This window comes from Oncorhynchus kisutch, linkage group LG6, assembly GCF_002021735.2.
Source record: "Oncorhynchus kisutch isolate 150728-3 linkage group LG6, Okis_V2, whole genome shotgun sequence".
Classification (NCBI taxonomy): Eukaryota; Metazoa; Chordata; class Actinopteri; order Salmoniformes; family Salmonidae; genus Oncorhynchus; species Oncorhynchus kisutch.
The window spans coordinates 8,328,749-8,351,558 of NC_034179.2; the positions used below are offsets into that span (position 1 = coordinate 8,328,749).

At 45.5% G+C, this 22,810-nt stretch overlaps 2 protein-coding genes across 2 annotated transcripts; one reads left to right on the forward strand and one right to left on the reverse strand.

Moving 5' to 3' along the window:
- Positions 1–2,879: 2,879 nt before the first annotated feature.
- taf1c (TATA-box binding protein associated factor, RNA polymerase I subunit C) lies at positions 2,880–15,817 on the forward strand. Its single transcript, XM_020468454.2, has 15 exons — positions 2,880–3,499; positions 3,668–3,779; positions 3,899–3,951; positions 4,054–4,149; positions 4,243–4,310; positions 4,876–5,123; positions 5,330–5,458; positions 6,227–6,344; positions 8,371–8,442; positions 10,830–10,965; positions 11,239–11,367; positions 11,753–11,933; positions 12,677–12,814; positions 13,075–13,961; positions 14,248–15,817. The coding sequence occupies exons 1-15, from the start codon at positions 3,365–3,367 to the stop codon at positions 14,947–14,949; spliced, it is 3,204 nt and encodes a 1,067-aa protein (XP_020324043.1). The 5' UTR covers positions 2,880–3,364; the 3' UTR covers positions 14,950–15,817.
- Positions 15,490–22,537, reverse strand: LOC109875991 (cyclin-G2). Its single transcript, XM_020468458.2, has 8 exons — positions 22,406–22,537; positions 21,434–21,578; positions 21,109–21,249; positions 20,638–20,888; positions 18,583–18,661; positions 18,363–18,461; positions 17,800–17,996; positions 15,490–16,575 (listed from the first exon to the last, which is right to left on the reverse strand). The coding sequence occupies exons 2-8, from the start codon at positions 21,536–21,538 to the stop codon at positions 16,431–16,433; spliced, it is 1,017 nt and encodes a 338-aa protein (XP_020324047.1). The 5' UTR covers positions 21,539–21,578; positions 22,406–22,537; the 3' UTR covers positions 15,490–16,430.
- Positions 22,538–22,810: the final 273 nt, after the last annotated feature.

The window sequence follows — 22,810 nt, forward strand, 5'->3', positions numbered from 1 at the left end:
GATGTCATTTACAAAATAGCCTCAAACACTCTACTCAACAAATTGCATGTAGTCTATCACAGTGCCATCCGTTTTGTCACCAAAGCCCCATATTCTACCCACCACTGCAACCTGTATGCTCTCGTTGGCTGGCCCTCGCTTCATACTCGTCACCAAACACACTGGCTCCAGGTTATCTACAATTCCTTGCTAGGAAAAGCACCACCTTATCTCAGCTCACTGGTCACCATAGCAGCACCCACCCATAGCACGCGCTCAAGAGGGTTATTTTCACTGGTCACCCCCAAAGCCAATTCCTCCTTGACCGCCTTTCCTTCCAGTTCTCTGCTGCCAATGACTGGAACGAATTGCAAAAATCACTGAAGCTGGAGACTCATATCTCCCTCACTATCTTTAAGCATCAGCTATCAGAGCAGCTCACTGATCATTGCACCTGTACATAGCCCATCTGTAAATAGCCCATCTGTAAATAGCCCATCCAACTACCTCATCCCCATATTGTTATTTATTTTTATTTTGCTCCTTTGCACCCCAGTATCTCTACTTGCACATTCACCTTCTGCACATCTATCATTCCAGTGTTTAATTGCTAAATTGTAATTATTTCCCCACTACAGCCTATTTATTACCTTACCTTCCTAATCTTACCTCATTTGCACACACTCTATATAGACTTTTCTATTGTGTTATTGACTGTACGTTTGTTTATTCCATGTGTAACTCTGTGTTGTTGATTGTGTCACACCACTTTGCTTTATCTTGGCCAGTTGTTGTAAATGAGAACTTGTTGTCAACTGGCCTACCTGGTTAAATAAAGGTGAAATAAAAAAATAAAAAAATGTAATACTATATGTGGGAATGTCTTTTGTCCGTCCTACATGTAGTGTTGGTACATTGCTATTGCAAATAGAAGAATTATGTTCAACAACTGATATTTTCAGATATTATTTTGACAAACACACTTTGGTGCTTACAATTTATTCTCTATTGTCATAGATTTGGTGGGCACTGTCATCTGTGATCTGATTTTCTTTAATCACGTACTGATGAACCTGTCACTTAATATTTTTTTCTTGAAATCTATAAACACTCTACATTTTTTCACTCTGTGACAGGGTTGGATCCTATATGGTTCTTTTATTATTGTCCTGTAAATGGTTCAGTGCCTATAATGTAGGCTGTGTGTAGAATGGGGCATAAAGGAAATTACCTCTACTACTAAATTTCTACTAGATTATAGTGATGAGAAAAACAGCATACCAATTTGGCCTGTGTATTCATTTGCCTATAACTAATCAGAATTCCATTATGTTTACATAAAAAAGAGAGTACTTCAAAATGAGAAGATCCTGCCATGGAAAAGATGACTGGGTGGATATAAAGTGTAAAGGAGGGGAAATAACTCCCACCATGCAGCAGGGCACCTTCAGCTGAGGGGTCTTTGTAATGCAGGTTTGTTTGATAGTTATATTTTCAATAATGAATGGTTAGCTGTTATGTGACAATTAGGTCAAAAACTTTTTTTTGTATTTTTTTTGTAGATGGCCTGTAAACTTACAGATTTAAGTCTAATAGCATGAGATGAAAGTAGACAAACATCGGAGTGTGCGATATGAAGGCATAGTCAGTGGACATTCTGAACCCTGTTTGAGGTCACTAGGTCACATGACCAAAGAGCTATTGAAATTCGAATGTAAAAAAAAGTTTGTTTAACTAATTCAACTAGGAATACAAAATGCTGCTCACATTTCCACATTGTTTATTAGCTTTGGAAAGCAAATTCATGTCCAAATCGTGAAAATAAGACCTGTGCAAAGGAGCACCCTTTTCGATGGAACAATAATTTCCCCTGCAGTCATGTTGTCAACAAAGTAGCATGGGGGTTTGTTCAGAAACATATAACATTTCTATTCCATAAAATATAGGTCTATATTCGAATTTTGTTTCGAACTTGTTTTAATTTGTAGGCAGATAACACGTTTTTATTAAAAGCAATCACCTTTGTGAAAACACAGAATCGTACTCATTACTCCACACGTGTTTACTCTAGTTTAGGCAACATCACTTTTGTTTTGAGCCGAATTCGCAGTGGGTTTTTAACTGGGCACCTGGCTCTCGCCCGAGAGGCAGCCCTGTTCCCAATCGAATGCTATCACTTTTCACCCGGTGCAAACACCTTCTACCGGGTAACCCGGGCCAGATATTCGAATCCCCTCATTGTAAAATAGTTCATTGTGTCTAGTTCGGAAATGTACAGTCATCGACAGTACAGCATAAAGATAGGCTAAAACTGCTTATCCAATAGATCCCCGATCGCACTTTTACAATATGTCATGGCGAAATTGGCTAGCTAAACTCATGACTTGCCTAGTTAAATAAAGGGTTAAATAAAATTAAAATTAAATCAGGTCTAACGGTCCTCTCGCGGCAAACTGCGCATGTGCAAGCCGTTAACTCAAAGGTCCTCCTTTCAATACAAAGTTGTTTTTTCACGAAAATAAAAACGTATCAGTTTGTCTATTCCACAAGATTGGATTAATAACATTGGCTCAAATCTAGGTTGTGCCTTTAGATTTCGAGAAAATAAACAACTAAGGAAGAATATTTTACTTCTCTCATTGACTTCTCAAATCTCAAACCCTGGCCTCGTCTGTTGGAACAGTTTCTCAAGCGGTCCCAGAAGTCTTGCGATGTTGCGCCTCTGGGTTAAGAAACTCTGTGATACAGCTGTCATTTTCAACCTATAGGCGTTCCAAAAAAGTATTCTGTAGGTACGCAGATCTGATTGGTCAAACTTCCTGTCACTCTTATGACTTCGGCTATTTTTGACCAATGGTGTGGTCGAGCACACCTCCCCTATTTTCCGGTCGTCATTAGTTACCACAGCCACAAAGTCATCACCCCGCTAATTTCTACAATTGATCTTCTTAAAATGTGATTTTAAACCTACCTTAACTGCACTGTTAACTTTATGCCTAATCCCAATATTAATTGAAGATAAATCAGTTAATTTTTGATTTCATAAATGTTTACGAAAAAGCCACATTGACTGTGTGACTGTTGTAACTAATGGAAAAGCCTATTTCCTACGTACGCCATTCGCCCTGCTGGAGTGGCGCCTATATTTTTTTGGTGTTACACGTGTTCCGTCAATATCGCTGGATTTCTAGTTGAATTAACTTGACTTGACAAATATCGTGTCGGAACGGATATGTCACATTTTAAAGTGGTGGCAATGAGAGCGGAGACGTAGTTATCTATTTAGCGACTGCTAGCCTCGACACATTTACCGTGAACTATCGAACGTCAGTAGAACATGCCCAGACTGGACATACCAGGCCTATAGGTTGCGATTCTTTCAGACATGGATTACATTTTCCCACGGAAACTTTTCCCGGTTTATTTCAAATCTGGGCCCCCCAGTTCTACGTTTAGACATAACGTCGGAGGTTGGGGTTTCTATGGTCAAGTGTTGGACGTAAACGTCCCTCTACACGAGGTGAGTTGTGATTATGAAATCGATGCACTTTCTAGCTCACTATGTTTCTCCTACTATGCTAAGGATGATCGTAGGCCAGAGTCTTGTTTAAAATCACTTTCACCCTGAAAATCCTTTGCTATTTTTACTGGAGTTTTTAAAAATGTATTTATTTTTGAATAATTTTAGAAAGACAGTCTACCAAAAGTAGATTGGAAGTTTGAATCTCAACACCAAGTGAAGGGAGAGCCTTGGGTGCCAGTGGAACCTATAGCAATACCACTTCTGCGACCAACAAGAGGTAGTGGCCCGTCAGTGCATTTCCTATTGTTTGATAAGGATAAGATTCTTAGACAATTGTTACTTTTGTGATTGTCACTCATCATTTGAACTGAAATATAATGATTTTTTTTTTTTTAGGCCCCAAATGGTCATCAACAGCTCTGTCAGATCCTATGGACTTCTCAGAGCATGTAACAACCTTTTTTTACTTCCTGATTTTTCTTTTCTTTCTTTTCCACTGAACACACACTGATATAACGTGATTTATATTTGGATGATTTCTCCTTTTGTAGATGCAGAACTTCTACCAGTATAAGTACAAGGATGCTTTTTGCACAATGAGCCATATCCTGGGGGACAAATTCAACTTTGGACAGGGGAGGAGAAAGGTGACTGTCCTGATGTCTATTTCCCCCCCCCCCCCCCCCCCCCCTTTTTTTTATATGGAATGAAGTTTAACCACCTGTTTTGTAATTTTCCAGGGAAGTGAAAGAAATGCTGTTCACATGTGGCAGATGGAGCACTTCATGCACGCAATTAAATACAAAAAGTAAGTACATAGTGAGGGACTCTAAGCCTTATGTCCTAGCCGAGACACTGCTCTACATCGAGGCGTTCCACCAACGGGCACTGTATACTTTTATAGATGTAGGCTGTGCACATCACATTCACCCTGAGGTGATTTGAAAGTCCCTGCTATGCAATATCCTGATCCTACAATGGCATTTCATGATGTGACGGTCCCATGTTTGTGGCCAGTGCTGTGGTGTCGGCTTCTGATTCAGTGGTCATCAAGCGCACACAATCCCCTTTCCATCCACTCTACCTAGAAGGGTTATTGCTCAGCAAGAAGCTGTTGAGTCTAGAGAACAAAGTGTGAAATTCTTTCTCCGCTAATTATTTTCCTTGGTGGTGCCCTCTGACTACCAGCCCCCCTTGTTGTCCATCCATCATTGCATTCAAGTTTATAGAAATTCAAGTTCTCTCATTCAAGTTCTCTGTCCTCTACCTGGGGTTTATTTAAAAGGTTCTCTGGCCTCTACCTGGGGTTTATTTAAAAGGTTCTCTGGCCTCTACCTGGGGTTTATTTAAAAGGTTCTCTGTCCTCTACCTAGGTGCGAGTTAAGTCATTTTGGGCGGCAGGCCAAAAGGTACCACAACCTGTTATCAGATGTGATCCATGACATCCCTCCAGCCCTGCTAGCTGATCATCTCCATGAGGAGCTGACCTATCAGAGAGGGCAGGAGCAGTTCTCTGACCACGCCACAGGGGGTGCCATGGGGTACATTTCCTTTACCAACACCAGTATCTCTCAGCAAGGCTGTCTGGTGTACCCTGGGAAAGCTGGCCTAAACAAGCTTAGTATCCTTCAATGTAATCTTATCAGGAATATCTGTCTTGAAATATTTTTACTGGTGGCCTGCCCTTTCCCCCTTGCATTGAGGCCTTCACAACCTGGATAACAGTCGTAGGGATATTTTTGACGATTTATATAGTTGCAGTTGTTCATTCACTTTAATTCAACCCATTTCAAGAACCACATAAAAATCCTTAGTGCAGTACCACAGACTTCCACAGGGTGGTGCTAGAGTTCCAAGAAGGGAAGCCTCCATGTTTTGATGTGAGCCACAAGCCTCTCTCATTCCAGCTCAATGGTGCAATCAGACAGATCACCATCGGCCTTCAGCAGGATGAATGTAAGCACAGTAACATCATTATCACCCATAAATGCATGTGCAATATTGTATCCTGTTCTTTGATCAACTCAGGAAGTAGGTTTAACTGAAATTCAAATTTCCTCATTGCCAAGGGAAAATTAGGAATTTCAGGTTAATTCCCGAATTGAATGAATGAAATCGAGTTGACCCTAATTCAGGTCATGTTTTCTTTGTCGATTTCCTTTGTCTAGTTTTGAGTTTACTTTTTTTGGGGGGGGGGGTGGTCTCCCCGCCTTTTCTCCCCGATCTTGTGTCATCGCTGCAGCTCCCCAACAGGCTCGGGAGTCGAAGGTCGAGTCATGCGTCCTCTGAAACATGACCTGCCGAACCGCGCTACTTAACACCCGCCAGCTTAACCTGGAAGCCAGCCACACCAATGTGTCGGAGGAAACACAGTTCAACTGGCACCCGGGGTCAGCCCGCAGGCACCCGACCTGCCACAAGGAGTCGCTAGAGAGCGATGAGCCAATTAAGCCCCCCCCCCCCCTAACCTGGATGACGCTAGGCCAATTGTGAGTCGTCCTATTGGACTCCCGAACATGGCCGGTTGTGGCACAGTCTGGGATATGAACCGGGGACCGTAGTAATGCCTTAGACCGCTGTGCCACTTGGAAGGCCTGTTAGTTAGAGTTTTAACCATTTCTCTTGCTGTTGTATGGACATGCAGCCCAAACTCTTTACATGAGTTTGCAGTGTTAAACTGACTCTGTCTGGTGAACTGACTCTGTCGTTGTGTTCCTACCGTAGGTCACGTGGGGGTGCGCTGTGACCACCTGTGTGGTGTCTGGATGGTCAGTGAGAAGAACATCCCTAAGTCTCTGGAGGTCATTCAGACCAAGCAGCCTGCTACATGTCTCAGTGCCAGGTAGGTTGGAGCGGTGTGACTTCTGTAAGAAAGGTAGCCCTCGGCCATAGTCATTGTAGTCATATGTATATATATGTATGTGTGTGTGTGGTAATCGAATAGCGATTGATTAAACATTGACCCACTTGGGTGAACTGTTGGAGTCATAGAAATAAAATAATTGATTCATTGTGCACCCCTAGTATATCTTAACACAATATGTGTTAGCATTTTTTGACGTTATAACAGTATTCTGCTATAGGCCTTTAGGTCGTTCTGTCTTCTGCTATAGGTTGTTCTGCTATAGGTTGTTCTGCTATAGGTTGTTCTGCTATAGGTTGTTCTGCTATAGGTTGTTCTGCTATAGGTTGTTCTGCTATAGGTTGTTCTGCTATAGGTTGTTCTGCTATAGGTTGTTCTGCTATAGGTCGTTCTGCTATAGGTCGTTCTGCTATAGGTCGTTCTGCTATAGGTCGTTCTGCTATAGGTCGTTCTGCTATAGGTCGATCTGCTATAGGTCGATCTGCTATAGGTCGTTCTGCTATAGGTCGTTCTGCTATAGGTCGTTCTGCTATAGGTCGTTCTGCTATAGGTCGTTCTGCTATAGGTCGTTCTGCTATAGGTCGTTCTGCTATAGGCCGTTCTGCTATAGGCCGTTCTGCCTTCTGCTATAGGCCGTTCTGCCTTCTGCTATAGGTCGTTCTGCTATAGGCCGTTCTGCCTTCTGCTATAGGTCGTTCTGCTATAGGTTGTTCTGCTATAGGCCGTTCTGCCTTCTGCTATAGGCCGTTTTGCTATAGGTTGTTCTGCTATAGGTTGTTCTGCTATAGGTTGTTCTGCTATAGGTTGTTCTGCTATAGGTTGTTCTGCTATAGGTTGTTCTGCTATAGGTCGTTCTGCCTTCTGCTATAGGCCCTTCTGCTATAGGCCCTTCTGCTATAGGCCCTTCTGCTATATAGGCCCTTCTGCTATATAGGCCCTTCTGCTATATAGGCCCTTCTGCTATAGGCCCTTCTGCTATAGGCCCTTCTGCTATAGGCCCTTCTGCTATAGGCCCTTCTGCTATAGGCCCTTCTGCTATAGGCCCTTCTGCTATAGGCCCTTCTGCTATAGGCCCTTCTGCTATAGGCCCTTCTGCCGTTCTGCTATAGGCCCTTCTGCTGTAGGTAGGCCCTTCTGCTGTAGGTAGGCCCTTCTGCTGTAGGTAGGCCCTTCTGCCGTAGGTAGGCCCTTCTGCCGTAGGTAGGCCCTTCTGCCGTAGGTAGGCCCTTCTGCCGTAGGTAGGCCCTTCTGCCGTAGGTAGGCCCTTCTGCCGTAGGTAGGCCCTTCTGCCGTAGGTAGGCCCTTCTGCCGTAGGTAGGCCCTTCTGCCGTAGGTAGGCCCTTCTGCCGTAGGTAGGCCCTTCTGCCGTAGGTAGGCCCGTCTGCCGTAGGTAGGCCCGTCTGCTATCGGGCCTTTTAGGTCGTTCTGTTTGCTGTCATAGTAAAAAGCTTTGTTCTCCTATACTGTTTAGCACTGGTTCTGAATGTGTGTGATGGTTAAAGTGCTGTCTGGCCCTGACAAGCCGGCGTCTGAGGAGATGGACGCTCTAGCAAGCTAGTCTCTGATGACTGTAGCTATGATTGTTCATCACATATATTGTTCATCTTCATGACAGGTTTTCTCTGCGTATGTCACTCTGATTTTAGGAATAGTTTTTGCAGTCAAGTTAGTGTTCATGATTATGTACGGTTTCTACTACAGACCAGGAATGGGGTCAATTCCACCCGTTTCAGGAAGTATACTGAAATTCAAATTCTCTTCACTGCTTTTTGAATTTTAAGAAATGGAATTGAAATGTGAGTGTACTTCCTGAATTGACTCATTTTAAATGGAATTGAAATGTGAGTGTACTTCCTGAATTGACTGTCATTTTAAATGGAATTGAAATGTGAGTGTACTTCCTGAATTGACTGTCATTTCAAATGGAATTGACCCCAACCAACCTTGCTACAGACTCTTTAAAATGTAAACCTTGGTATAAACAGGGGATATTGTTGTCTGTTAGTCCCCATGTCCAGGGAGAGCTCCTGGTGGCCAGTGAGAGTGGAGCTGCCTATCTATGGACAGTGGGCAAAGGGTAAGAGGCTTAGATACCACTGTCACTGAACTCATGGCCCTGCCCCAACTATCTACCCTTCTCCTGTTCTCCATGACCCCTCTCCCTAAGAAAAGTGTACACTTTTTCCACCATTGTTAAATCCACGAATGGGACTGTTGCCGGTAACAGGCTACTCCAGCGGGCGGCAACCTTTTCCCATGTGGAGTGCCAAGTTGTCGTACAATTTCTACTGATCTGCCCGATATGAGTTTAATACACACATTTTCCTGGGACAGTTTCATTTATAATAGTCTTCATATCTTATCTGTCATGTGGTTAGTCATAATTCTATCTAAATGAAAATTATACAAATCCAAAATAAACTTCTATTGACATTTTCTATTATGTAAAAAAAATAGCCTACATTAAGCAACAAAAACATATCTATCTATCCTGGTGGATAAAAATAAATTATCCTATAAATGACATTGGCTATGCATGGCCTGTCTGCAAGCAACTATTAACTAGGTCTGGCCCGCTGCTTTGGGCCAGACCAAATTAATAGTTGATACAATGTTGCAAGTTTGCTAGCACACGCTGCTTTGGGCCAGACCAAATTAATAGTTGATACAATGTTGCAAGTTTGCTAGCACACGCTGCTTTGGGCCAGACCCAGGTTACTAGTTGATGGCCCAAACCAGCTTGTGCTAGCAAACTTGCAACATCCTTAATGAAGATTGACAGGAGCATTCCAAACAAAAGACAATGATTTAAGTTGATAATTCATAAATGGAAATAAACCAAACTATTTTTTTGAAAGTGTAGGTAAGGTTGTGTGCGTGCTCTCCGTCTCGTCTCCCGGCGTGTAGGGCGTGCTCTCCGTCTCGTCTCCCGGCGTGTAGGGCGTGCTCTCCGTATCGTCTCCCGGCGTGTAGGGCGTGCTCTCCGTATCGTCTCCCGGCGTGTAGGGCGTGCTCTCCGTATCGTCTCCCGGCGTGTAGGGCGTGCTCTCCGTATCGTCTCCCGGCGTGTAGGGCGTGCTCTCCGTATCGTCTCCCGGCGTGTAGGGCGTGCTCTCCGTCTCGTCTCCCGGCGTGTAGGGCGTGCTCTCCGTCTCGTCTCCCGGCGTGTAGGGCGTGCTCTCCGTATCGTCTCCCGGCGTGTAGGGCGTGCTCTCCGTATCGTCTCCCGGCGTGTAGGGCGTGCTCTCCGTATCGTCTCCCGGCGTGTAGGGCGTGCTCTCCGTATCGTCTCCCGGCGTGTAGGGCGTGCTCTCCGTATCGTCTCCCGGCGTGTAGGGCGTGCTCTCCGTATCGTCTCCCGGCGTGTAGGGCGTGCTCTCCGTATCGTCTCCCGGCGTGTAGGGCGTGCTCTCCGTATCGTCTCCCGGCGTGTAGGGCGTGCTCTCCGTATCGTCTCCCGGCGTGTAGGGCGTGCTCTCCGTATCGTCTCCCGGCGTGTAGGGCGTGCTCTCCGTATCGTCTCCCGGCGTGTAGGGCGTGCTCTCCGTATCGTCTCCCGGCGTGTAGGGCGTGCTCTCCGTATCGTCTCCCGGCGTGTAGGGCGTGCTCTCCGTATCGTCTCCCGGCGTGTAGGGCGTGCTCTCCGTATCGTCTCCCGGCGTGTAGGGCGTGCTCTCCGTATCGTCTCCCGGCGTGTAGGGCGTGCTCTCCGTATCGTCTCCCGGCGTGTAGGGCGTGCTCTCCGTATCGTCTCCCGGCGTGTAGGGCGTGCTCTCCGTATCGTCTCCCGGCGTGTAGGGCGTGCTCTCCGTATCGTCTCCCGGCGTGTAGGGCGTGCTCTCCGTATCGTCTCCCGGCGTGTAGGGCGTGCTCTCCGTATCGTCTCTTGGCGTGTAGGGCGTGCTGCCCGTCTCGGGGCGTGCTGCCCGTCTCGTCTCGGGGCGTGTAGGGCGTGCTGCCCGTCTCGGGGCGTGCTGCCCGTCTCGTCTCGGGGCGTGTAGGGCGTGCTGCCCGTCTCGTCTCGGGGCGTGTAGGGCGTGCTGCCCGTCTCGGGGCGTGCTGCCCGTCTCGGGGCGTGCTGCCCGTCTCGTCTCTTGGCGTGTAGGGCGTGCTGCCCGTCTCGGGGCGTGCTTCTCGTCTCGGGGCGTGTAGGGCGTGCTGCCCGTCTCGGGGCGTGCTGCCCGTCTCGTCTCGGGGCGTGTAGGGCGTGCTGCCCGTCTCGGGGCGTGCTTCTCGTCTCGGGGCGTGTAGGGCGTGCTGCCCGTCTCGGGGCGTGCTTCTCGTCTCGGGGCGTGTAGGGCGTGCTGCCCGTCTCGGGGCGTGCTTCTCGTCTCGGGGCGTGTAGGGCGTGCTGCCCGTCTCGGGACGTGCTTCTCGTCTCGGGGCGTGTAGGACGTGCTGCCCGTATCGTCTCTTGGCGTGCTGCCCGTATCACTAACAGTGTTCCCTCTTGTCATATTTTAGTTTGCAGAAGTTCCGTCAGGAGTACAGTAACCTGTACTTTAATTCTAAGTCGTCATGGAGATGGTGTGACTTCTCTGGCCACCCCAGGGTGATGGTGTATGCTGACCGGACAGGTGTGGAGCTCACTGATATCAGGGTAATATAACACAGTAAAGCCATTCCATGGGTATTTGTTGTTTTTGTAACTGTGTTGCTGTGCTGATTTGACAAACCCGTTACCTAACATTTCTATTCTGAAGGTTTAAACCTAGCCATATCAGATCATCTCTTACGTGTTTACAATTGGAAATGGAACAATATGACTGCAATTTTTTTTTTTTATTAAAAAATTTGGTTTTGAGAAATATGAAGTGACCCGAAGTTTGATAGATGTTAACGTTGTGTGTGTGTGTCTTCTCTGTCTTTACAGACCAAAGATAGTTATAGCCACACGCTGTTTCGTATCAGCCAAACTCCTGACTGTAAGAGTGGAGAGAGAGTCATCCTGTCCAATTACCTGAGAGATGTCCACACTTTCCACCACCTCGTCACCACACAGGTGCAGTACCTTTTTAATTACATTCTAATTGACCTATCACATCAGGGCTCTACAGTGCCATTCATTTTTATTTGCATATGCACCTAAATGTTTTGGGTGCGCCAGTTCCTTGTTCACTTCACAATTCTGGAATGTATTCGGCTGTATTCCAGCTCTAAGGAACAACTCTGTGTCACAACCCTCACAATGGGCCACATTGACAACGAACGACTCCTGCTTTTGACCTAAAGAAAAAAAACAGAACGACTCCTGCTTTTGACCTACGAAGCGACTCCTGCTTTTGACCTACCAAACGGCTCCTGCTTTTGACCTAAAGAAAAACCAAACCATTATCTTGTTGTGAGTCTGTTTCTTCAGATGCTCTTGTGATCTTTGTCATTCACAGCACTCTGCTTACGTCATGGATGAGCGTTTCCCCTGCCTCCCCATGATCCAGTGGGATCACATGATGGAGCATCCTCCCATGTTTTCCCAGGTCGTGGCGGGGTTGCCGTCGGGGGGCGGGACTACCAAGGTGCTGCTGGGCTCTCAGAGATCACAGGAAGTGATCCTGCTACAGTACTCGGGTGTGTACAGTCGTTCTAGAGTGTGTGTGCCAGGTTGGGGTTTTTGTTTGAGTAAATCCTGTGCATCAGGCTACTGCTGACCAACCAGTCTTACTGTGCACCTGGATAAAAAATTTAAAACTTTGTCATTGAGCCTGGAGTTCCTGGAGCACTTGCAAATCAAACAAATACTATATGAACCCAGGTCTGTCTCACTGAACAGAGATGCATAACATAATGACTATTTGATCAATGTTATTTTCTATTATTTAACGTTGGGAGCAAGTCGGTTAAGAACAAATTCTTATTTTACAATGACTGCCTACCCCGGGCCAAACGCTCCTCTAACCCGGACGATGCTGGGCCAATTGTGCGCTGCCCTATGGGACTCCCGATCATGGCCGGTTGTGATTCGGTACCGGAATCGAACCAGGGTGTCTGTAGTGACGCCTTTAGCACTGAGATGCAGTTCCTCAGACCGCTGCTGCGCCACTCTGGAGGCACACATGGCTATTGACTTTCTATAATGTCTACTGTTGGGGTGGCAGGGTAGCCTAGTGGTTAGAGCGTTGGACTAGTAACCGAAAGGTTGCAAGTTTGAATCCCTGAGCTGACAAGGTACAAATCTGTTGTTCTGCCCCTGAACAGGCAGTTAACCCACTGTTCCCAGGCCGTCATTGAAAATAAGAATGTGTTCTTAACTGACTTTCCTGCTTAAATAAAGGTCAAATAAAATAAATAAACTTTTCCGTCTGGTTTTCCAGGTGGTAGGGAGGAGGCCTGCGTCACCAGAGGCCCACCTCGGGCCTTGCTCAGCCCCAGAGACAGCCTTGGACACCTGCCTGTCCAACTCCCCCACAGACAGCACCATGCCCAGGACAGACTAGCCAATCCGGCTGCTGGTAAGCACTGTGTAAATAAAGGCTGTTAATAAAGTTGTATTCAAAATATGTCCCTAGGCATGTTATGTTTGTTTATGGGATGTTATTGTAGATGCGTTTGGTGAGATGTCACTGATGTAATGCCAAATCCATCATCACTTAAATGTTTACATATCTGGCGAAATTACTTTCAGTTGAGTTTTCTCTCATTGAGCTTAATTAGTGAAGTTGGTGCTTTTATGTTGAATAGGCTCATAAACTCACGTTTTCTGTCCTTTCAGGTCTTACTGTCATCCATCAGAGCCGAGCCAAGGAGGACTGTATCTGTGTGCTGCAACTCACTGAGGCCGGAGACATCTTTTACCACACGCTAAAGTCCCAGACTGAGTCCTTCAGTAAAGACGACCCACCGACACCAACCCAGAACTCCGTGGGACCCGAGGGACGTAGCGGAGATATACAGAGACTAAAACAACCAGCTGAAACATTAAGAAAACGTCAGCATCAAACATTAGGAACCCCAAGAAGCAGTACCCTAGATGAGACATGGTATTCCTCTGGACCTCCGTTTCCTGAGGGTGACTCTGGGTTCGAGGGAAGGGGGCAGCCGTGGGACACACTTAGGGCTGGACTGGAGATGGTTATCAACGACCCTCACGACGACCCGTACCCGACGCTAGCAACAAACACAGGATTAACTGATACTCAGGAAACCACTGCTATAGTTCCTCTACCTACAGCCCAGTCTTTGGACACTAACATTAACCCCGTCAGGCCAAAGGCCAAAGTCAGTGATGAGGCTCTGTTGGTTTGGAGGAAGTGGTTCCTCAAACTGTTCAAGTGCTCCTGGGAGCGCCGAAATCTCCCGCACAAGACCACAAAAACCAAGGATCTTCTACCCGACGACAGCCTTCGGAGAGACCCGTTGGAAGATCACTGTCGTCGGACCCTGAGGGAGGACCTGAGGGAGACCATGAGGAATGGAAATGTTCTCGTCCACAGGAACACCTGTCTCAAACCCCTGGCTCTGGTCCCTGTCCCGGCACCCGTGGAGCCCTCTGAGTGGGCTGATGTGCTGAGCGAGAGGATGAGTGCATCGTGGGAGCCTGGGCTGGGGGGATGGAGGAGCTGGTGGGAGGAGAGGCTGGGGCTGAACCGAGAGGAGAAGGTAACCCATCTCTATTCTTATTTTATCATGTGTGTATCTGGACCACGTTGTCCTACGCTGCAGATATGACATCAATAGAGCTGACCATGATTCCTTGTTCAACATGTCGGAAAGGCGTGTTTTGTTCTAGTCATTATCTATCTGAATGTTCCAAAACATTGTTTCCTTCTGAATGCTCCCGCTGAGGTGGTGCTTATTGTGAATGTTGGTTTTTCACCCTGACTATACATTTCCCAATTAGGACAATGGAGATATTGATTGACATATTCATTGGTTGATTTTGAAGGTGGAGGCTCTGCGGAGGAAGAGGAGGAGACAGAAACGGGCAAAGGCTCACAGTCGTATCGACCTATCGGGCAGCTTCACCTCGTCCGTCAGCTACCAATCAGATCTGGACAGCGCTTCTCTCTCCGGTTGGTCGTCGGCAGCCAGTCAGTACGCCAGCTCCGATGTAGACAGTGTGCCAACAAGCTGCGACAACACCAAGTGGGTCACCCTGTCTGAGCCGGGTACACCGAGGGCTACCACACCAACACCACAGACCAGTAGCTCACAGCCCACAACACCTCGTAGGGAGTTTGGTTCAAAACCAACTAAATCACTGAAGCAGCTTAGTAGTTCACTGCCAACTGTCCCCCATACACAGTTCACTAGTTCCGAGCCACTGTTTACACCCAAAAAACAGCCCACCATTGGTAAGTCGTCTCCCTGGACAACAGCAGGTTCTGACTCCAGCGCGGCGGACATTTTGAGAACGGTGGTGGCAACCCAGAAGCCCAAGCCACAGAATCAGGATTATTTAAATTCTCTCTTTGGATCCCAGGAGCCTATGGATGCCTCACAGGGAGTAGGATTTAACGAGAGCAGACATAATACTCCTTTGGCCACCTCTTCTCAGCTGTCCTCCATCTCTTCTTCACAGAGGAACCTGAAAGTGGGACTAACCTCCTCACAACCCAAACGGAAGAAGTCTCGTATGGGTTTCTGATCTGATTATTGATGGATGTAGCCTCACATCCAACAGTTATTTTTCAAATGAGATGATTATGATGGATGGAACTATGGCGAGGGATCTTTTTCAACCTTTGGTTGTTGGTTGATTTCATGTGCTACGTGACAAAACTGTGAAGTGTGAATCGGCTATTGAGAGATTTCTGGAATATTCTAGAAACCAAAAGCATTGAAGTCACAGATTTTTTTTTGGGGGGGGGGGGGTTGTTAAAATAAAATCTATATGCATTAATATTGTTCTAGACCAGCATCTTATCTATTATCTGACCGAAGCAGGTTTGGTTGAGCGACTGACTTTGGCTATGTGACAGTACAGGAAGTGTGAATTGGCTACCGACTTTGATTTATAAGACATTTCTAGACCTAGAGCATCACTCAATGTTGTCCAGTTATTGCCTCCGGGTTGCTATATTGCAAGTCGTTGTGTTCAAATAGGCCAGTACAATCTGACTGAAGCAAAAACATTTCAAATAAGTAATTATGATAGTCGAAATCAAAAAGACCAGAGATTCAGATGTCCAAAATAGTATTTTTTTTTTTTTTTGTCATACAACATTGGCAAAAAAAATTATAAGTTAATATCTACAAAGGTACTTATTCACATCTTTTTCTTTTTACATTATACAAAATGTACATTATGAGAAACTCCATCCCATACATTTCTTCCACAGAGCTAGCTACAATACCAGCCAAATATAAGTTACCCTCTACAACCTAAAAAAAAAGAATTGGCAAATGTAGAGGTTAACAAAGACCACACACGCACGTGTTGTTTTTCTGTATAATAACATGCAAACAGATGTCGTCTTTTGACCGTTGAACCTTGTAGAGGGATAATCGGACCATCAGGCAGTGAACACAACATGACATAGAAAAACTATGCAACTCCCCAGACAAGTTTATTGTACCATGGCTGTGTTCTATAGTGCATCCTAAATGCTACTCTCTATAGCGCACTTTTTTTTTTGACCCAGGGCTCATTCGGCTCTGGTCAAAAGTAGTGCACTGGATAGGATACTAATTTGGGATGTAGACTGTCTGATTGTGGCTGGAATGTTATAAATCCAAACATGCACCAACAACACTTTTTTTAAAGCTACATCTACAACCACAACAAAAGAGTTGAAACCGTTTTATCTTTTGAGTTGATGGATTCCGCTGCCCATCAGGATTAAGTTTCCCCCATAAATGCATTTTTTGTTTAGCTTAAAATAAGATACAGTATATTGATTGGTTTGTAACAGGCCACACACTGGTAGCCCTTTTGAACTAACAAAATGTTATATAGGAAAGTTTTTTTTTGGGGGGGGGGGGGTTATATTCATCAGGAATCAAAATGGGCTGTCACATGTTAAACGTGACTTCCTAAACGTGTCTAACGCTACGAAACATTTTCACTAATGAACATAACCCTACAGTATAAAACGGTGGTTGTGGAACCCAGGCACTGTGGCTCCTTCACAGGGGGTTGGGATGGTGGTATTTGTTTCGGTGGTTGCTTTGGCAACGGAAGTAAAGAGGAAAGTAAGGTCCCTCTGCATCAGAACCCAGGGAACTGCTCAGGCTCTCCTCCCCAGAACTCATGTCTTCACACGAGTCCTCGCTGAAAGAACAAAAGGAGGGGGGGGGGGTAATTGAATACGTTAATATTTAATTAGTTCAAATCAAATGTGTTTATATAGCCCTTCGTACATCAGCTGATATCTCAAAGTGCTGTACAGAAACCCAGCCTAAAACCCCAAACAGCAAGCAATGCAGGTGTAGAAGCACGGTGGCTAGGAAAAACTCCCTAGAAAGGCCAAAACCTAGGAAGAAACCTAGAGAGGAACCAGGCTATGTGGGGTGGCCAGTCCTCTTCTGGCTGTGCCGGGTGGAGATTATAACAGAACATGGTCAAGATGTTCAAATGTTCATAAATGACCAGCATGGTCAAATAATAATAATCACAGGCAGAACAGTTGAAACTGGTGCAGCAGCACGGCCAGGTTAGTTCTCATCGTTGATCCTGTTTGCAGTCAATGTATTTTCATCCTTACTATTATTGTTTGACTACAGGATTAATCCCAACAATTCAAGTCATCTTCAGAATGTGGAGATGGAACTGGTTGTGCAACAATGTGGTTGAGCAGTTATGGCAACTGGTTGCTAGGCAGGTAGGAAGTGACAAGTCACTCACCCGCATACATGTCATGTCTGAGTAATCGTGAGCAACGTGAAGTAGTCAGGCAGACAGGGATGGGCCTCTAGACAGGCTGTAGGGCTAGGTTAACTGACGCAACAGGCAGGGCCGTGACGTCACAGAGCGGATGAAACCCCCTCCCTTACAAGTCACAGGTTGCACACAGGATTACTATAGTATCCTGTAATAACTGAAACTAGGAGTGGCCATACACTGGAGGCGTGGGGCTTAATTGTCGGGGGAGGTATTTAAATGTGCCCTTTTTAAACTGAACCAAAAGTATTTCTGTGTAATAAAGCCCTTTTGTGGGTTAAAACTAATTCTGATTAGCTGGGCCTGGTTCCCCCAGTAGGTGGGCCCGGTTCCCCCAGCAGGTGGGCCTATGCCACCCATGGCTGCAATTTACTTTTGAAATAGTAGCGTTTTTATTTTTTTGTTCGGTATAGTATTCAGTTGTCTGGGGATTTTCCAACGCGTTTTCTGTTGTCATACAGTGTGTGTATATAGACGAATCTCGTAATACTGTGTCCTCTCCAAGAATGTACTTTTCAGGAATGTATGCCTACTGTCCAATGTGTTTTTGATGAGCACGTTGGGAGTATTTCTTCCTTCCTACTGGTACAGTATTCATCATGTATTCCTGTTTACCTTTGGTCCCAGCAGTCCTCGGGAATGGTCGGCAGTTCAGGGACGTTGCAGTAGCTGGTGTGTAGGTTCTGAGCTGTCCTTCTCGACACGATCCAGACGAGCTTCTTATTGTTGGGTCTGCTACATTCAGGGGAAGAGTAGTCAGACAGACACTTGGCCACTAGCCCCCTCCAGTGTAGCAGCTCCGTGTCGGTGATCTGTAAAAGAAGACCGGGTCATCATAACATTGGACACCATGGTAACATAATTGACAGGGGCAGCAAACACCATTGGGATGGATTCCAGGTGTTGTCAAAGGATGGCAGTGGAGAACTTGAGGCTGAGAATGTAAAAGGGCCCCTTTAAAAAATGTCCTCCCATATGGGTCAGTTGTCATATGAGACCTTATGGACAAGGGCTTAAGGGCTTTACAATATATAACACTGGTTCCAGGGCAACAAAAAAATATGTTTGTGTGCAATTATGACAGGAAACTGATTGTGTTATTTTGTTAACCAAAGGAATACTTTTAAAAATTATTTTGTGATAAGTTCAAGGCCTTTGACACTACAGTAATGGTTTACCTTGAGATGTCTCTGAAGACTATGTGCTATTTCTAGCATGTCAACAGACTGCATGGCTTCAATCTCTTGAGTGAGGAGGGACAGGGCCAAGATGGACGGCTGGAAGAGAACAAAGAAGAAAAAACCATACATCACAAACTGCTGCCTAGAGGTCTACTGGAATATGTAAACTAGGCCTATAGACGCTGGGGACTGCTAATGCTCTGGGGTCGCGCCTTACTTTAGCTTTGGAGAATGTGATGCGGCAGAGGCAGGCTTTGAGGTGGGCCTCTAGTGTGTCGAGGTTCAGGGCTTCCTTCCTTTATGAGAGACAAAATTTCATTTGAATCAGTTCGATGGGAAAACAAGGTTATTAGGCTACTTTGTTACATAACTGATGGTGGCGAACATGTTATCTGAGTGTTCAGTAATGCTGTTCCAATAGATAAAACCAGTGCTGTCCTTTCACAGTAAGGAATAATGTCACTATGGAAACAAATGGGGGGGGAAACGAGCTCCGATTTGGTATTTTTATTTGTGTATAAACTCAGCAAAAAAAAAGAAACGTCCCCTTTTCAGGACCCTGAATTATCTTTGAAAGACATAGAAATTCCAAGTAACTTCTCAGATCTTCATTGTAAAGGGTTTAAACGCGGTTTCCCATGAACAATTAATGAACATGCACCTGTGGAACGGTCGTTAAGACACTTAATTGCCTACAGTCTGTAAGCTGTTAAGGTTACAGTTATGAAAACGTAGGACACTAAAGAGGCCTTTCTACTGACTCTGAAAAACACCAAAAGAAAGATGCTCAGGGTCCCTGCTCATCTGCGTGAATGTGCCTTAAGCATGTTGCAAGGAAGCATGAGGACTGCAGATGTGGCCAAGATGTGAGACGCCTAAGACAGCGCTACAGGGAGACAGGACGGACAGATGATCGTCCTCGCAGTGGCAGACCACGTGTAACAACACCTGGACAGGATCGGTACAGGTACAGGATGACAACTGCCCGAGTTACACCAGGAATGCACAATCCCTCCATCAGTGCGCAGACTGTCCGCAATAGGCTGAGAGAGCCTGGACTGGGTGCTTGTAGGCCTGTTGTAAGGCAGGTCCTCACCAGACATCACCGGCAACAACGTCGCATTTGGGCACAAACCCACCGTCGCTGGACCAGACCGGACTGGCAAAAAGTGCCCTTCACTGACGTGCCGCGGTTTTGTCTCACCAGGGGTGATGGTCGGATTCGCGTTTATCGTCGGAGTGAGCGTTACACTGAGGCCTGTGCTCTGGAGCGGGATTGAGGTGGAGGGTCCGTCATGGTCTGGGGCGGTGTGTCATAGCATCATCGGCCGGAGCTTGTCATTTCAGGCAATCTCAACGCTGTGCGTTACAGGGAAGACATCCTCCTCCCTCATGTGGTACCCTTCCTGCAGGCTCATTCTGACATGACCCTCCAGCATGACAATGCCACCAGCCATACTGCTGATTCTGTGTGTGATTTCCTGGAAGACAGTAATGTCAGTTTTCTGCCATGGCCAGCGACGAGCCTGGATCTCAATCCCATTTGAGCACGTCTGGTCGAGAGCCACGCATGCTCCGAAACATGAGCCAGCCAAGCCGCACTGCTTCTTGACACACTGCTCGCTTAACCCGGAAGCCAGCCGCACCAATGTGTCAGAGGAAACACTGTCCAACTGGCAACCGAAGTCAGCTTAGAGACGCCCAGCCCGCAACGTGTATCTAGAGCGCAATGGGACAAGGAAATCCCGGCCAGCCAAACCCTCCCCTGGGCTGGCAGGTAGCCTAGTGGTTTGAGTGTTGGGCCAGTAAACAAAAGGTTGCTAGATCGGATCCCTGAGCTGACAAACCCACTGTTCCTAGGCCGTAATTGTAAATAAAAATGTTTTCTTAACTGACTTGCCTAGTTAAATAAAGAAATAATTCAAACCCAGACGACACTGGGCCAATTGTGCACCGCCTCATGGGTGTCACTGCCAGCTGTGACAGCCTGGAATCAAACCCGGGGGCTGTAGTGACACCTCAAGCACTGCGATTGCCCCACCACCACCACCACGAGATCCCAGTTGTCTTGACAGCACCATGATGATAAGTCGGGCTGTGACGTTATGGAATTTTGGATGACCGTGATTGGTCAGATATGGTAATTCTGCTAGCCCTAATGATAAGCCAGATATCTCAACAGCTGCTTAAAGTTCATGTCTACTTCATTATGTCACCATTGCTATCTTCAGAATTAGGCTATTTGTTTTATCCGTCATAATGGGTGCCTTACCTGTCTGAGGTGTGTGAGCGTGTGATTCTATGGTATAGGTGCAAAAAGGTTAAGGCTGTGATGGCTTCGAGTTGGAAGTTGAGTTTCTCTGAAATGATCTTCTCCATGCGAGTGAGGTCCGAGACCGTAAACTTGCACTGGCTGATACGAATAAGTTCATTGGTGGAAGACAAGTTACAATCCTCTTCGACTGCTTTGGCTGCGATGTGGAGGCAGCTGATGCTAATGCAGGCTAGATGTTTGGGTTGGACCTGAAGAGGAGTCACACACATGCACACAAAGGCTTGTAATTAATGGACATATGCAATAATTAGTCAAGCCACCTCCCTTTTCATTTAACTTTTAAATGTCCATGCTCATTTTTTACATTGTGTCATGGTTGTTTTTGTCAAGAAAGGAGAAGAAAATGTTACATTTTAAAGGGGGTGAAATTCTTTCTGCAGTCTGCTTGTATTTGGTTTTTCATCTCACCTTCATCATGGCCAAAAATCGATCTAGCAGGTTGACTGCCAGAACGAATGTCTGGGTGCTGTACCCAAAGAAACTGGTTAGGCTCCAGAGGTCTTCCACTTTGACGTCCCTACATTTAGCTGAGATTCCTTGGCTGGCATTCTGTCATTCATAAAACATTTTAGGTATTAAATGTGTATTAATATGTAATAGGTGATAGTTTAAAAATATAAATTTGTTTAACCATAATTTTATTGTTACAGGATTTATATTTAACAATTTATTTATAAAAATAATAATAATATTGATCGTACAGCATATTTACTGTACTGCAGTGAATATCTACCTCTCTGGTTGATTCGATCAAGTGGAGTCCCGTTTCTTTCGGAAGATAATTCATCTCCTGTTCAAAATTGGTTTTCAGTTCCCTCATAAGTTTAACGGCTTCCATCTTTTAGACTGTATTGTTACAGAAATCTGAAATCCTTCCACTGTAAAACAACAAGAGTCTGATATTAATGGTTGTCCGTTAACGTTACATTCATTCACCCAGGCGATAGGTTCAAGGTCTGCCCCCCCCCCTCCCCCCTCAACTGGGATACGGTGTCAGATGTCTTAGGTTAATAACGCTTACATATATCAGCACAAATCCCACTTAGAGTGAAAAACCGTTTTAGTTATGCCAAATGTTTTATGTTGTGAGACACTAGAAAAACGGATAACACAGCAAAAAGGCGTTCGCTTGAATCTATTAGATGGCAAATAATGCTTCAAATCGTCGACGGGGTGGGGGGGGGGGGGTTATTCTTGTTCTCGCCTAGGTCAGAGTTCATTCCCTGGCAATTCCCTTCGATTTTCATAGATCTTGGTGTTCAATCGACATAAAAATGTTGTCTAATAAAAGCGGTTTGCAGCTACTAGTCGGTGATGTAAAAAAAAAACATGTTTTTGTGTAAAATCTCGACTGCTCTATGAGGAAGTAGCGCAAACTAAACCAGCCAGGGTATAACGTTAGCTAACAGAGACGATAAATAACAAAGCCAAGGCAGCGAACTGGGTTATCTAGATTTTTCGCTGTGAGAAAATCAATTGAAGATGCCAAATTTCATCGACAACCATTAAAAGGCAAAACCAATAGATTTATAGTGCCGTTTTAAAACCATAATCATGATTTAAAAAACATTTAATCCTGGCTTCAGGAAGGAATTAATTTAACTAGATAAAATAGTCGTACAATGGCATTAGAACATTTCACATTACCTCACATCTATTCAGTTTTCTTGCATCTCGTGTACACTTTATGAATTTCAATATTTACCTGTTATGTTAGTTACATCGATATATTCTCACGTCCCAAACTATTGTTTGTTCCTTGTAATCTCTAGTTTCTCATTTCTTTTCTCTTTTTGTTGATGTTGAGAATTTCCACACCCAGAAACGGACGTCAATGTCGCGTTAGCCAATCACGTCCGTAGCTATCCACCTTGTTTTGACTTGTCGAGGAAAGTCTGCCTCCTTTTGTAGTTTACTACTATTTAGTACTTATTAAAGAGTTGATAGTGCTAGACAGATTTTATGTTGTAATAAGTAACGTAGTAAAACATTACTTATGAATTACAATGGATTTAGTACGGAGGGTTGTTTTTCTACACCAGCTCGATATTGACACTTCCACGAACCAATCATCTTTCTCCTTTTTTTCCGTTCAAATAGTCCGCCCAAA